A 16,765-nucleotide genomic window follows, 5' to 3' on the forward strand; every position below is an offset into this window, starting at 1 on the left:
TTTATTAGTTGAAGCACTGAGTTGAAAAGTCGGGAAGTTGTGTTGCGGCTGTTGCGAGCCTGCGGTCGGACTGTGACTGTGTCTTTAAGAGCGCCGGAGTGAGGAGGCGGGACTATGACGTCAGTCACAGGCTGACGGCGCTAACTGTGGATTTAACCATAAGAGAGAGAGAGCGATCTGCAGACAGGCAGTCGGCCGGTCTGAAGAGAGAGAGAGACTGGAAAAGCTGATAGATTCAGTTTGTCGCAGCTGAGGCTTGGAACTCTTCTGTGCCAACAAGAGTGGGTTGATCATCGGTACACGGAACCACAACGAATGTGTGGCTATCACTTCATAATATCCATAAGAGTGGATTTTGGAATATCTTGGGGCACCACTTGTGTTAACCCTTGCCTGGGTATGTTGTGTGGTAACCCCTGGAAGACGGTATTCCTGTGACAAGTCACTCTCGCTGATAACTCGTATGTGGACGGATTCAACGGATAAGAACTTCGACGATGGTTATTTTGATGTAACGGCCTTTTCTGTACGTTTCACCCTGGATTACAAATATCTCTCTCCCATCATTTATTCCGTGGATTACTGAACTTTCCTACTTTACCATCTCAAGACTCTAAGCTTTGTTCCCTCAGGCTCGATAGTTTGGGAGTTATATTTACACATATATACACATAACACTGTTAACTTTATTTCATTAAGTTACTACATTATAAGTAGATACTAGTAAGGATAGTAGTTTTAACATCAAAACCAGACTCCATTGTGAACTCTATTGCTGCTGGTTCATTGCTAAAACGTTACAGTTCGTAACACAGCTTTATAAAACTAGTTAGTCCACATCTGTAGTGTTTCACACAGCTCTGGTCATCCCCATTCTCGGAAGGATGTCGGGACTTTGGAGAGGGCGCAGAAGAGGTTTACCAGGACACTGCCTGGATTAGAGGGCATAAACTATAACAGGAGGTTGGACAAACTTGGGTTGTTTTTTTCCAGAGCGGCGCAGGCTGGGGTGAGACTTGATAGACGTTTATAAGATTACGAGAGGACTGGTAGAGTTGACAGATGATATATCTTCGCTGGGGTTATTAAAGTATAGAATACATCTTAGGTGAGTTGTTGGTAGCTGGAGTCCCGGTCTGGGGTGGCAGACCCCACCGGTCACGTGATCCCGTTTACCACCACCCCCCCGCCCCGTTAACCGCAGATGGGCAGCATCTGCGCGTCTGTTTCCGAGGACCCGCCCTCCGGATGATGTAACACTCACTACGCGCATGCCCACAGTGTCTTGGTGGGCTTCCTTTCCGCTCAGTGCAGAAACTGATCGTCCGCGGATTCGGGAATTGTATCCTCGCCTCCCGGGTCGGAATCACTATCTGCGGGCCGAAGATACCACTTTCCTATCGGTGAGTATAGAGACCGATCCCGAGCAGGGAGATCTGATGTTGGCCGTGAGCCCCGAACTGAGGGCCAATTACTCATTTAGTACCCGGTCATCTGGGCTCGTCAATAATGTAACGCACATAAAAGTTGCTGGTGAACGCAGCAGGCCAGGCAGCATCTCTAGGAAGAGGTGCAGTCTTGAGATGCTGCCTGGCCTGCTGCGTTCACCAGCAACTTTTATGTGTGTTGTTTGAATTTCCAGCATCTGCAGAATTCCTGTTGTTTGCGTCGTCAATAATGTGTCGACTTCACTTAATCTGCATTGAATGATCCAAACCAGGAGCCCAGGCTGTCTATTTCCGCAGAATTGAAATGGAACTTCCGCCAACAGATCATGTGAGGTTGTTTACTGCAGCTCTGCCCCGCCCTCCGCGTTGTGACGCAAGATCACGTGGTGTGTGCTTGGTGGTGATGCTTCCTCCATTACCGAGGATCTGGGAAGGCTGCGGGGGGGCGGGGAATGGTTTCTGTGATGTGCGGATCTGTATCCAATAGCCAATTGACAACAGGTGCAGGACTAGGCCATTCGGCCCTTCGAGCCAGCACCGCCATTCACTGTGATCATGGCTGATCATCCACAATCAGTATCCAGTTCCTGCCTTATCCCCACAACCTTTGATTCCACTATCTTTAAGAGCTCAATCCATCTCTTTCTTGAAAGCATCCAGAGACTTAGCCTCCACAGCCTTCTGGGGCACAGGATTCCATACATCCACCACTCTCTGGGTGAAAATGTTTTTCCTCAACTCTGTTCTAAATGGCCTACCCCTTATCCAAATTTCTCTGCCATTCCTCGCAGTCACGGGCAGAGTAGTTACCATGCAAAGTGTGAAGTGTCCAGATGGGAAACTTTCTATCTTGTGTTGATAAAAATTTGGTGAGGGTCAAAGGGCATATGCCAAAGTTCTTGTTGTTTGTTCTAATTTTGTCATTTTAGGATATTTTATGCAGTGGTATGTGCTATTCATTCAGTATCTCTGTATTGCTGGAGGACCATCAGTGATTGTCCTTGATCCCTTCTCTCACCTGGTTCCATCTGCTCATCTCTGCCCATCTTGTTCAAACTCTGTCCCGTCTCCTTACCCCCCACCCCCCACTCCTGCTTCAATGGTGTATATCAGCAACCTGGGTCAACCTCAGTCCACCCTGTATCCCACCACTTCAATGTTATATATCACCAACCTTTCTTCTAACCTTTCTGTTCATTGTGAAGTGTTCTTATGCACCTTCGGCCTCACTGAGTTATTTCCAGAATTGTTTTTTGTTAGCTGGAATGCCAGAGGGTCATCAGGTACCGGTTCTGTTGTGCATCGGTGTGGGAGTGCTAGTTATTGAACTGTGACTGGCTGACACACTGCAGCATTTTACTGGCAGCAAAGAGTACTGGGAGAATTGGTGCTTGGACTATAATCCTGTGATCAGCTTTCCAGGGATATGGAACTGTTGGTGTTTTGGTTTTGACTTTGGTTAGTACTTCTACAGATGGGGCTGGATGGTCGTCCTTCTGCAATGAAGCAGAAATTTCGAGCTGCTGGACGTTGGTTGTGGGGAAATCCCGGATTGCACTACCCAGTGTGAGATGTGGGAACGATGTGTGAGTCTGTCAGGATCGGTGAGTGGCAGATTCAGCTGTATGACTCTGTGAGGTTGAGTCCTGGGATATCACAGTTTTTGATCCAGGTAAATTGGACCCAGGGTCTGAGCTGCCCAGGCTTCTGAGGTGTTGAGCGAGTATTTCTGGTCTGGGATCAGATGTTTGTTTCTGGAGTTCCTTTGGAAGCAATGACTGCTAATCTGAGGAAAGGATGAGTGGCTTCAGTGTTACAGGAGGGAGGTAGGAATATGGTGTTGGAATAAAACTCAGCCATGGTTGAGTGTTGGGGCAGACCAGATGGATCGAATCACCTAATTCTGTACCTGTATCTTATGTCTCACCATGACAGAATGATGGCTCCTTCTTATCCCATATCGTTTTGTGACACGTGAGAGACAATAAAAGATTGCTCACTGAGATCATTATATTTACTTTCAATGTTTAAATTTCAGCGAGTTTTGTTCTTAGAAACATGAAGCAGAAATGTTTGGTTCTCAATTTTATTGTTAATGTGCTTCATTATCTTTCATGTTAAAGTCAGATCTGCAGTGAGAGATTTATTGGAAGAAAAACCCCAACTGGAAGCAAACCACGACTGAAGATGAGGGAACAGCAACAAGTGAACCAGTCCGAGGATTGAGAGCATCAACTGGAGAGGACCCACCTGACTCGGAGGTTCCAGTGATTCAGTCAGGAGAAAGTTTGGTGAGTCTCATTTACTCAAACACTGGTCCTTTAGACATTACATAGCTGTACAAAGGAAGGTAGGAAATAGTTGGAGTGAGACTGAATGTGCCCAGAAGAAGTTATGCCTCAGTCAGACCCAGTTGCAATCATTTCAGGTCTGATAATGTGCTTCCAGCAGCCCAGCCCAGCCCTTTAAAACCACTCCCATTCTGTGGAAGTGTAATCCGGATAAAGTCACTTAGAGACTGCAGAAGTACAAACTCTTTATTCCAAGCACCCGGGGCTTACTCAGTTAGTCACTCAAACAGGAACAGTCTATGACTGTTCCCGCCCAATCCATTAACTGACTAACAATTCCCCTTACACCACAGATATATCCGTCCAGATACCCCCCACATGAGATAGGCTGGAGCCAAAGTTATTTACTACATGACAGCCCCTAAAGACAAATTACAAAATAGTCATAATGGCTTATACACACAGAACAGACTGAAGCTCTCCTATCTCTATGCATGAATGCACAAGGAGATAAGCATCCTGAAATCCTAGCTAGCTACCCTGAAGAAGAAATATGGCTCAGCACATCTGTTGATCATCAGCAGTTTCTTTCAGAAAAACAGGCTGTTATTGTTTAATGAAATGTTAAGCCTCTTACATACTTTATCACTCCCTCCATTTGATCATTACATGATCAACAAAGTAGTAATTCTTTACAGAGAACACAACTGAGTACAGCACAGACTTATCAGTGGGTAAAAGCAGTGTACATCAGTAACTATAACAATCATATGTACAACTATTAGGCCATAATGCAATATCTCGCCCCACATATTACCAAACAGGCCTTCGAAGACCACCATTTCGACCCTTCGGTGAACCCGTGTAAATCCTGTCCTACTCTCTTGATGCTGTCAGTTTCCTTGGCAGTGTGCTTGGAGAGGGATGTAATTTTAGACTTATCAGGGATATAGGTGCAGCATTCTGTTTCAATAATAGCACAGGTTCTGTGAATATAATGTAATGTAATATACTGTGAATGTAATGCTTGGAGAATTTTGGTCAGTTGGCTCATAGTTATGTACAATTCCAAATGCATAACGGGAGTCTGTGTAAACGTTTGCACATTAGTCTGTTGCTGGGATACAGGCACGAGTCAGAGCAATGAGCTCAGCCTTCTGGGTGGAGGCAGCTGCTTCAAAAGAGTCCTGCACAACCATCTCACCGTCCGTCACTATCACATTGTGCTCTTTCTGAGTGGTGGTACTCATGGTTGGAAGCATCCTTGCTTGTCAATTTCTAAACGGGTTGTTGTCCCCATCTGTCCCTTGGTAGGTTTTTGTTCCCATTTCTGATCCCCAGATATAGACCACTTGCGTCCTGCTTCCCACTGAATGTAATCACCCTTAATATTAGTTCCCTTCGGGGTTGATCGGGTTCGGAAGCCGGGTCCCAATAATATGTCAAAGCTCGTCGCATTCGATTTCGGTCATTGTCAGGCCAATCCATATTATTGGTTTTAATCATGTTGGCTGACTTAGTTGGTAAGCATTGGAGCAGTAAGGCGTTAAACTGGGCGGACGGATTCCCACATTAAAGGCTTGGTCTCCTGTGAAAGTGCCTTAGCAGGCCACAAATCGCTCCCAATAGTCTGGTCCCGATTCCCCAGGCTGAGGTTTCCATTCTTGTACTTTAGTGATGTTTACGAGTTGCTGGAGAGCCCTTTCCAAAGCTTGAGTAATCTGGTCTGTCTGTTCATTCTCATTATGGTTTCCTGCCTGAAACTCCTGATAGGTTTGGTATCCCAATTCTGCCTTCCATTTCCACCCCTCATCAGCTGACAGAATCATGCAGCAGAGACCGAATAAATCTTGCGGGGTCACTTTAAGCATTTGTAGAGTACTGCGGACATACTGAGCAAACTGTGCTGGTCTTTCTTTCCTATGTGGGGCCTGATTCATGATCATTATCATTTCTTAAAGCTTCCAGGGTGCATACACAGGAATCACTGAATCACTCCTGCTCGTGGTTTGGGCAGCATTTGGGTGGGAAATTGTCTTTGTGGAGCCATTAACTCTGGGGTTTTATTGGATTCTTCCCTCACTATCTCGGAATAATCCTCGTTATTCCCTTTCTGGATCTCAGGGTATAGAGTGCCTCCCCTTCCCTGATGCCGCTGTTTTACCTGAGCGGCCACCGTATCTGAGCACTGGGAGGATTGGGGTTCAGGGGCACTGGGAACACTTGGCCCCTGGTAAGGTGGGGGTAGTGGTAAGGTGGGTGCCCACTCCTCATCACGGTCACTGTCCTCAAACCGGGTCGGTATGCCAGACATGGGTCCGGGATCCCTTGTTTCCCTGTCAGTTCGAACTTTAGACTGACGTTCCTGCCCTTCTCTCCTATGTAGGCCAGCCTTGGTTTGCTTACGTTGTTTTTCCTGCTCTCGTTTTCAGCGCCCATCCACCATTTACACTCCGCTTTTAGCGTCTCCCAACCTTTGGCGTTCCTTCTGTAGTGCATACCTCTATCCCTTTTTCACATGCATTATTCCTCCAACTTGCTAATAATATACTGTTCCACTTTACATCTGCCTTTTCCTTCCATTCCCATTTCAACAATTTCCACTTCTTTCCACAGTTCTTTTTCCATATCAAATTTACTGCTTGTTCTCGTGAGGTAATGTCCCACCACAGTCTGCTTGGCAGTACCTATACTGGGATCCTGTTTGTGACGCCAAATGTTGAAGTTAAATCTGAGTAAAACTTGAGAGACCAGCTTCTTATCGTCACCACAGTTTATTGTGCATTCTCCTGCAGGAGTTTGAGACCCAGTTGTCAAAGGGAAGGCACGTAAGCACTGCCACCATCTGACAAGTGGAATGAGTTAGTCAGGTTACAGCCATGTATTTATACATAGTAAGCCCCATACCTTACTGTTGGAAGATGTTATTTGAACTGGTACAGCCACCATGTCTGTTGGTGCAAAACTTAACTAATTAGATAAGAGAGTTCATTAAATCAAGGTTTTAGTTACAGATGGATGTACCATCCAGTCCTTATCCGTTGTTCCCTTTGCAAGGCTCTGACTTAGTTACAGACAGATGTTCATTCCTGTCCTTATCAGTGAGTCCTCCTCCCTTTACTCCCTTTACTCAAACGACGGTACAATGTACAATGTTATCAACTAATGAGGGTACAATGTATAATGTTATCATCTCTCAGTGTGTCTCTCTGCAAGCCGCAGAGAACTGGTAATGAGCCTGTCTTAGCTAACTGCTGATGACAGTTTACTTCAGTTCAACATTCCTGTTCAGTCCCAATTATTCTTTTAGCCAGAGGTTGCACAGGTTCGAAATGATTTTTTTAACATATCCTCAATTCCTCAGGAGGATTCAGGGAAAATATTTATGTCCAATACAGAAACTAGTGTTACCTGTGTGTATTGTGGTGATACAAAAGTTGCTGGAGAATTCACAAGTGGGAAGAAGTGGAGTGATATTTGGACATCTGACTTTTTAAAGTGTAATTTAGCAAGCAAACTACAGATGGACAATGTGCAAAAGCTCTGGTGAGAAAATACCTCATCACCGGTTACAGGCCTGCTGCATAGTTTGTGTGAGAGAGCAGGTGAAGTCGATCAAACACAGAGGATATCAAAGTTCCTATCGACAGTGATTTGCTAGCTGTTAAAATGAATACCTCTCTATATAAAATTCACTGTGCACATGTTGTCACTGGGTAAAAAAATGCACAGTACAAGATTTATGTATACGCCGGTCATTAAAAAATTAGAGGGGACATTGGTGGGAAGGTGGGGAAACCTCCAGTGTCCCTGATGCCCTCACCTACAAGATGTGCATCCAGCTGCAGCTTGTAACCCTGTACTTTAAAGAGTTGGAACTTGAAATGAATGAATTCCAGATCATCCAGGAGTTGGAGGGGGTGATAAATATGACATGAAGAGAGGTGAGTTGCACCCAAGGTGCAGGACACAGGAAACTGGGTGAGAGTCAGGAAGGGGAATGAGGTTAAATAGCCATTGCAGAGTACTCTTGTTGCTATCCCACACAACAACAGGTAGACCACTTTTGAAGCTTTTGGGGAGATTACCTGGCAGAAAAATTTCAAAGGGAGGGCAGCGGATTCGTTAGTTAGGGGAACAGAACGAAAGGGGACTAATACCCTAGTGGTAAGGCTTGCTAGTGCTAGTGGTGGAGGGGAGGGGTGATGTGGTTAAAATAGTTGTAGGGGGAATGGGAGCCAGAATGACAGAACAGATAGTGAGAGGGTGAATTCAATTGACTTTATTACATACATCCTTCATATACATGATGAGTAGAAATCTTTACGTTACGTCTCCGTCTAAATGTGTAATTTAGAGTCATTTATAATAAATAGTTTGTTCATAGGACATTCAATATGACATAGAAATGCAATTGTATCAGCATGAATTAATCACTCTGATGGCCTGGTGGAAGATGATGTCCCGGAGCTTGTTGGTCCTTTTGCTGTGGTACCGTTTCCTGGATGGTAGCAGCAAGAACACTTTGTGGTTGTGGTGAATTGGGTCCCCAATATCCTTCGGGCCCTTTTTACACCCCTGTCTCTGTAAATGTCCTGAATAGTGGGAAGTTCACATCTACAGATGCGCTGGGTTGTCCACACCACTCTCTGCAGGGTCCTGCGATTAAGGGAAATCCAGTTCCCATACCAGGCAGTGATGCAGCCAGTCAGGATGCTCTCAACTGTATCCCTTTAGAAGGTTCTTAGGATTTGGGGCCCAATCCCAGACTTCTTCAACCATCTGATGTGAAAGAGGTGTTGCTGTGCTCTTTTCAAAACACAGCCATGTGAGATCCTCGGTGATGTTGATGCCGAGGAATTTAAAGCTGTTCACCTCTCAACCCCAGATCCATTGATGTCAATTGGGGTTAGCCTGTCTCCAGTCCTCCTGTCGTCCACAATCAGCTCCTTTGTTTTTGTGACAATGAGGGAGAGGTTGTTTTCTTGACACCAGTCAGATGTTGTTCAGACCTCAGACAGAGTCAGCAATCAAATGGCTGAGCATGGTGCGATGAATGTGCTGAGCTGAATATATCATAATGCAAGAAGCATCATAGGAAAGCCAGATGAGCTCAGGACAGGGAATTATGATATTGTAGCCATCATTGGGATTTGGTTGCACCCAACAGTCTGAGGGATTGAAAGGAACAAATTTGTAGAGAGTTCGCAGACCATGCCAAGAAACAAAAGTTGATTCAGTAAGTTATTTTAACTTTCTATATTTTGACTGGGACTCCCATATTGTAAAAGGACTAGATGGGGGTAGAGTTTGTCAAATGTGCCCTTAATCAGTTTGTAGAATTCCCGATGTTGAAGTGTGCAGTAAGCTGTTAGGAAATGATCCAGGGCTGGTGGCAGAAATTAGTGATCATAATGCCATGAAATTCAAAGCAAATATGGAAAAAGAGAGGTCTGGATCACAGGTTGAGATTCTAAATTGGATGGTATCAAAGGATCTGACAAGTGTGGTTTGGGATAGGCTGTTTTTTGGCCAAGGAATACTTTGTATTTGGGAGGACTACAGAAGTGAAATTTTGAGGATGTAGCGTTTGTATGGGCCTGCCAAATTAAAAGTTGAAAGGTAACTGGCGCAGGGAACCTTGGTTTTCAAGAGATATTGATGCCCTGGATATTTTGTTCCTCTAAATGCCTCAGACTGTTAGTCAATGCCGAAAAAACATTTAAGCTGTCTAATGCAACTACCTGCACCGGGACCATCGCCCTCCATACCCCCACCATCCAGGTACCTATCAAACTTCTTTTAAATGGTGAAACCGAGCTCATATTCACCACTTGTGCTGACATCTCATTCCACACTCTCACGACCATTTCAATAAAGAGCTTTTCCACATGTTCCCGTTAAATTTTCACCTTTCCCACTTACCCATGACCTCTGGTTGTCATTTCACCCAACTTCAGTGGAAAAAGCCTGCTTGCATTTGCCCTGTCTATACCCTCATAATTTTGTATACTTCTAACAAATCCTCAAAGCAATGTATAATTTCCTTGTTTATGTTTAGAGCCCTTTTTAGGTGTATAAGATGATGAGGGGCATTGATGGTGTGGATAGCTAGAGGTTTTTTCCCAGGGCTGAAATGGCTAACACGAGGGGGCATAGTTTAAAGGTGTTTGGAAGTAGATACCGAGGGGATGTCAGGGGTAAGTTTTTTACCCAGAGAGTGGTGGGTGCATGGGATGCACTGCCAGCTATTTGTGTGAGAGTGTTTCAATTACTGTGGGGCCAGACACCCATGCAGCTCACTGAGAACAGGGAATAATACCAATGGAGAGAGTCAAACTGAGCCAGGTCACAGACTGGAGATGACAGAAATGCCCCATTCTTATAGAGATAGGAACAGCATCAGAGAATTTGATGGTCATTCCAGATACCAGCACTGTGCCCAGATAGAAGATGATTTCTCTCTCCAACTTGGGTTGAACTTCACTGTAACAGTGTGATGTCAGATCACACCTTGACAACTCAAGTGATCTCATCTAAAATGTTGTCCTTCACCCACTGATGGATTTTGTAAATCTTTTTACAGGTTAAACACGACAAGGAATTTGTCTATGGGAATCTTGAACACAACACGCCAGTTTTGCTGTCTCTGTCCAGATATTTACGAAGTGGAGCAAGGGATTCACTCAATCATCCTTCCTGCTCAGATGTGGGGAGGGATTCACTCAATCATCTGACCGACTGACATGCTCGTCATTTTACACGGGGGGAGCCCGTTCATCTTGCTCAGACAGTGGGAATCAATTCAGTCAGTCATTTCAACTGAAGGTACATAAGCAAGTTTGCACTGGGACAAGGCCATTCACCTCTTCTGTGTGTGAGAAGGGATTCAGTCGGTCTTCCCACCTGTGGACACACCAGTCAGATCACACTGGGCAGACTGGGCAGAGGCTGTTCATCTGCTGAATTTATGGGGAAGAATTCGCTCAGTCATCTGACCTAATGGCTCACCCGCGAGTTCACACCAGGGAGCGACCATTCACATGCTCAGACCGTGGGAAGGGATTCACTTGGTCATCTCAACTGAAGGTACATCAGCAAGTTCACACTGGAGAGAGGCTGTTCACTTGCTCAGACTGCGGGAGGGGATTCACTCGGTCATCCGACCTACTGGTACACAAGTCAGTTCACACTGGGGAGTGGCCATTCACCTGCGCAGACTGTGGGAAGGGATTCAGATCGTCATCTGAACTGAAGGTACATCGGCGAGTTCACACTGGAGAGAGGCCATTCACCTGCTCAGACTGCGGGAAAGGATTCACTCAGTCATCTCGACTTAAGGTACATCAGCGAGTTCACACTGGGGAGAGGCCATTCACCTGCTCAGACTGTGGGAAAGGATTCACTGGGTCATCTCAACTGAAGGTACATCAGCGAGTTCACACTGGAGAGAGGCCGTTCACCTGCTCAGACTGCGGGAAGGGATTCACTCAGTCATCTCATCTGAAGGTACATCAGCGAATTCACACTGGGGAGTGGCTGTTCACCTGCTCAGACTGTGGGAAGGGATTCACTTGCTCATCCCAACTGAAGGTACATCAGCGAGTTCACACTGGGGAAAGGCCATTCACCTGCTTAGTGTGTGGGAAGGGATTCATTCTGTCATCTTACCTACTGACACACCAGTCAGTTCACACTGGAGAGAGGCCATTCACCTGCTCAGACTGTGGGAAGGGATTCACTAAGTCATCTAATCTGAAGGATCATCAGAGAGTTCACACTGGAGAGAGGCCATTCACCTGCTCAGACTGTGGGAAGAGATTCATTCAGTCATCTAAACTGAAGGTACATCAGAGAGTTCACACTGGAGAGAGGCCGTTCACCTGCTCAGTTTGTGGGAAAGGATTCACTCAGTCATCTGGGCTACAAACACACCAGTCAGTTCACACTAGGGTGTGGCCATTAACCTGCTCAGACTGTGGGAAAGGATTCACTTTGTCATCTCAACTTAAGGTACATCAGCAAGTCCACAATGGGGACAGTCCGTTTACCTCCTCAGACTGTGGGAATGGATTCACTCAGTCATGTAATCTGAAGGAACCTCAGTGAGTTCACTCTGGGGAAAGGCTGTTCTCCTGCTCAGACTGTGGGAAGGGATTGACTCAGTCATCGAACTTTGTAATACAATACCAGGGTCACACTGGGAGAAATTTTCAATAAGCTGCATGCTGCATATTTATCCATCACCATTGCTGAATACAATTTCGAGAGTGACTGTCGGCGCTGAACTCTGCAATTATTGCTGCTGCTCACCACACCCAGTTCTGCACCCTGGTCACTGGGCACGGGAGGAGTTTCTCCTGCAGCCTATTCACCTTTAAATGGACTGGAGTTTAATATTCTGGATAAGAGACCAATAAATCAGTCCTATTTTAAACACTATCTATGGTACTTAGTGAATTTATAACACATTTAGTGTACAGTAGAGCATCAACTCAGGCCGGCTGGACCCTGCCATGTATTCAGTTCCAAAACAGTCCTCTGTTTAAACCCTCCCCTGTTGTTCATCTCTCGCTCTCCCTGTGGGATAGGTTCCAGTCACCACGCTGTGGGTGAAGAGGTTTCCCTTGAACTTCCTGCAGACTGAAGAAGTCGAGGAGAAGGGAATCATCAGCGGGGCGTGGTAACGAATGACAGAGTAGCAACATTTGGAAGCTGATTGATGGAGAAAATCTTTCGGATGTCTGACTGATGACACAAACACCACAAACTGTGGTGAGGTGCTCCACTGGTCGAGGAACATGTGTGTGTTGGGGAAGGTTTTATCTATTGACTGTTGTGATTTTATTTTTCATGTGTGTTATTTCTCTTCCTCCTTCTATCCAAGGTAGTGTTAATCTAAGTGGGTTTGAGTGTAAATAGACTTTTCTAAACTTTTCTAAAGTTCTTATTTATCTTTGTAAATTTTACTGATTGAAATGGGACAAAGATATTTTTATATAAAAAAATCAATGTTGGTATTGATGAAAGTGTTTATTGCCTTTGTTGTATTTGTTAACTATTGAGCTCTGTTTGGCAGGGTTTTTTTTTAAGCCTTGAACTAAATTTTGTCAAAGGTTTTCACAATTTCGACCTACTTTCTATTTTCTTTGTTTGTTGATATTCCAGATACGTGGGTATCAAGAGTCCCGATGAAGGGTCTTGGCCTGAAATGTTAATTCCCATCCATAGATGCTGCCTGACATGCTGAGCTCCTCCAGCACTTTGTGTGTAGTTCTCTAGATTTCCAGCATCTGCAGGTCCTCTCGTTTCCCAGATACTTACATGCTTCTTGAAAGAACAAGCCAAGAACAAGCTGGTAGTGGTGTTGTGTGGATCTGTTGGTAAAATATTAAATGAAATTGTGGAAAGACGTGGCATAGGGTTGGAATGTGCAGCATCTGTGGGTAGAATTAAGGAACAGCAAATGTAAAAAAAAATCCCTGATGGGAATTGTATAGAGACCTCCAAACAGTAGTAAGTATGTGGGCCACAAATTACAATGGGAGATAGAAAATGTGTGCCAAAAGGGCAATGTTACAATAGTCATGGGGGATTGTCATGCAGGTGATTAGGAGAATTAGGACGGTGTTGGTCTCAAGAGCAGGAGTTCCTAGAATGCCTACAAGATGCTTTTTTAGAGCTGTTGGTGGTTGAGTCCACTTGGGGATCAGCTATTCTGGATTGTGTGTTTTAATGAAGCGGAATTAATTAGGTCACTTAAGTTCAAAGAACCCTTAGGGGCAAGTGATCTTAATATGATCAAATTCACCCTGACATTAGAGAAGGAGAAGCTAAAGTCCGATGTGGAATAAAGAGAATTACAGAGGCATGAGAGAAAAAATGGTCAAAATTGATTTGAAAAGGGATGAAAACAGAGCAGCAATGGCAGGAATTTCTGGAAGCAATTCGGAAGGCACAGGATCTATACAGTGGCATGCAAAAGACACATCACAAAGAGGAAGTAGTATTCCAAAGGTAAGGTGACAAAACCGTGGCTGATAAGGGAAATCAAAGACAACATAAAAACCAGAGAGGGCAGAGAGCAAAAATTACTCAGAAGTTAGAGGATTGGGAAGCTTTTAAAAACAAACAGAATGCAACTAAAATAATTAAGAAGGAAAAGATGGAATACATAGGTGAGTTAGCCAGTAATATTAAAGAGGATACCAAATTTTTCTTCAGGTAGATATAGTGTAAAAGAGAGGTGGAAGTGGATATCGGACCACTGAAAAATGATGCTGGAGAGGTATTAATGGGGTGGGGGTGCAAGGTGATGGCAGGTGAACTGAATAAGTATTGTACATCACTCTTATCTGTCGGAGACACTGGCAGGAATATGGAAGTCCCAGATGTCAGTGGTCAGAATGTGTAAAGTTACGTTACTCGGGAGAAGTTTCTGGGAAACAGAAGGTCTGAAGGTAAATAGATCACCTGGACCAGATGGTGAACACGGCAGAGATCTGAAAGAGGTGGCTGAAGAGATGTGGAGGCAATAGCAATCATGTTTCGAGAATCGTTAAGGAAATTATATCCTGATAAGTTTTTTTCTTCACTACTCCCCCTCTCCCAGTTTCACTGATCACCTTCTACTTCTTCCACCCCTCTCACCCCCACACTCTTCATCTGAGGTCTCGGCTTTTATCCCCCAGTCCTGGTGAAGGGTCTCGGCCCGAAACATCGACTGTTTACTCTGTCCCATATGTGCTGCCTGGCCTTCTAGGTTCCTCCAGCATTTTGTGTATGTGTTGCTTGGATTCCCAGCATCCACAGATTTTCTTCTGTTTCTGATAAAAACAAAAGCGGGGTCATATAATACAGCAAGAAAATGGTGGGAAGTTAGAGGATTGGAAAGCTTTTACATAACCAACAGGAGACAACTGAAAAAAAAAAACACAGGAGAGACAAGATGAAAAATGAAGGTAAGTGAGCCAATGATATCAAGTTGTTCAGATATATAAAGAGTAAAAGAGAGGCAAGAGTTGATATTGTACCGCTGGAAGATGATGCTGCTGAGTCAGTAATAGTTAAGAAATAGCGGCTGAGTGTAATAAGTATTCTGTGTCAATCTTCACTGTGTAAGACACTAGCATTATAAGACCATAAGACATAGGAGCAGAATTAGGCCATTCAGCCCCATCGAGTCTGCTCTGCCGTTCTATCATGTCTGATCCCGGTCCTCACTCAACCCCATGCACCTGTCTCCTCGACATCTCCTGTAATGCCCTGACTGATCAGCAAACTACTAGCTTCTGCCTTAAATGTACCCACAGACTTGGCCCCCACCGCCGTGTGTGTCAGAGAATTCCACAGATTCACTGCTCTCTGACTAAATAAAATCCTCCTTAACTACTCTAAAAGGTGGCTCCTCAGTTTCGAGGCTGTGCCCTCTGTTATAGCTACACCCACCATACAAAAAGTCCTTTCCTCATCCACCCTATCCAGACCTTTCCACATTCGGTGGGTTTCAGTGAGATTTACCCCCCATCATCTGCATTTATTAAACATGTGTCAGTGAAGGAGTACAGGCCCAAGGCTGGCAAACGCTCCTCATATCTTAACCCCTTCATTCCTGGAATCATCTTCTTGAACATCCTCTGGACTCTCTCCAATGACAACACACCTTTTCTGAGATACGGGTCACAGATATTCTAAGTGCAGCCTAAGTAGTGTCTGGTAAAGTACCAGCATTATCTCCTTGCTTATATCTTCTACTTCACTTTCAATAAATGCCAGCATTGCATTTGCCTTCTTTACCACAGACTCCACCTGTAAATTAACCTTCTGGGAGTCTTCCCCGAGGTCTCCTATTTCCTTCTGTACTTCTGTTGTTTGAACCTTCTCCCCAATCAGATAATAGTTCACTATTGTTCCTTTTGCCAAAATGCATTATCCAATATTGTATTTCATCTGCCACCTTTTTGCCCATTCTTCAAATTTGTCTGTGTCCTCCTGCAATCGCATTGCTTCCTCAGCAGTACCAACGCCTCCACCTATCTCTGTATCATCTGCAAACCTTGCCACAAAGCCATCAATTCCATTATCCAAATGATTGACAAACAATGTGAAAAGTAGCGGACTGAATACTGACCCCTGAAGACCACTAGTCACTGCTAGCCAAACAGAAAAGGCTCCTTTTATTCCCACTCTTGACTGTCAGCCATTCCTCTATCCATGCCAGTATTTCTTCTGATTGTTATCCTGTTAAGCAGTTTCATGTGTGACACCTTATCAGATGCCTTCTGAACATCCAAGTAAATGATATACACTGTCTCTCATTTGTCCATCCTGCTTATGACTTCCTCAAAGAACTTTAACAGATTTGTCTGGCAAGATTTCCCTGTATAAAAGCTATGCTGGCTTTGACTTATTATATCATTAGTCTCCTAGTACCCCAAAACCTCATCTGTTATAATAGACTCCAACACTTTCCCAGCCAGAGGTTAGTCTAACTGGACTATAATTTGCTTTCTTTTGCCTTCCTCCCTTCTCAAAGAGTGGATTGACATTTGCAATCTTCCTGTCCTCTGGGACCATGCCAGGATCAAGTGATTCTTGGCAGGTCATGACCAATGCATCTGTTATCTCTTCAGCAACCTCTCTCAGGACTCTGGGATGTAGTCCATCTGGTCCAGGTGACTTATCCACTTTAAGAACCTGAGTTTGCCTAGCTCATTTTCCTTTGTAATAGCAATGGCACTCACTCCTGCTCCCTGACACTCACGGATCTCTGGCACACTGCTAGAGTCTTCCACAGAGAAGATGGATGTAAGGTACCTATCAAGTTCATCTACCATCTCTTCCCCATTTCTACCCCATGAGCATCATTTTCCAGTGGCCCAATATAAACTCTCACCTCCCTTTCACAATTTTATAATGGTTTATATTTTTGTCTAGTTTGCTCTTATATTTCATCTTTCCCCTTCAAATAGCTTTTTGTTTAGTTGCTTGTTGTTGGATTTTAAAAGCTACCCAATTATCTAACTT

At 44.5% G+C, this 16,765-nt stretch overlaps 1 protein-coding gene across 4 annotated transcripts; it reads left to right on the top strand.

The window, feature by feature from the left end:
• Positions 1-1,156: 1,156 nt before the first annotated feature.
• Positions 1,157-12,752, top strand: LOC140206748 (uncharacterized). Of its 4 annotated transcripts, none has more exons than XM_072274945.1 (3): positions 1,157-1,403; positions 3,576-3,739; positions 10,326-12,752. In XM_072274945.1, exon 3 carries the CDS (start codon positions 10,742-10,744, stop codon positions 11,846-11,848), a length of 1,107 nt encoding a protein of 368 aa, XP_072131046.1. In that variant the 5' UTR covers positions 1,157-1,403; positions 3,576-3,739; positions 10,326-10,741; the 3' UTR covers positions 11,849-12,752. The 4 variants fall into 4 exon arrangements, with proteins under 4 accessions (XP_072131046.1, XP_072131045.1, XP_072131047.1 ...); XM_072274944.1 differs by having other exon boundaries at positions 1,169-1,403; positions 3,572-3,739; XM_072274946.1 differs by lacking the exon at positions 1,157-1,403 and adding an exon at positions 1,881-3,052 and having other exon boundaries at positions 3,572-3,739.
• The last annotated feature ends 4,013 nt before the right edge of the window (positions 12,753-16,765 follow it).

Source organism: Mobula birostris, chromosome 13 (genome assembly GCF_030028105.1).
Source record: "Mobula birostris isolate sMobBir1 chromosome 13, sMobBir1.hap1, whole genome shotgun sequence".
In the NCBI taxonomy this organism is placed as follows: Eukaryota; Metazoa; Chordata; class Chondrichthyes; order Myliobatiformes; family Myliobatidae; genus Mobula; species Mobula birostris.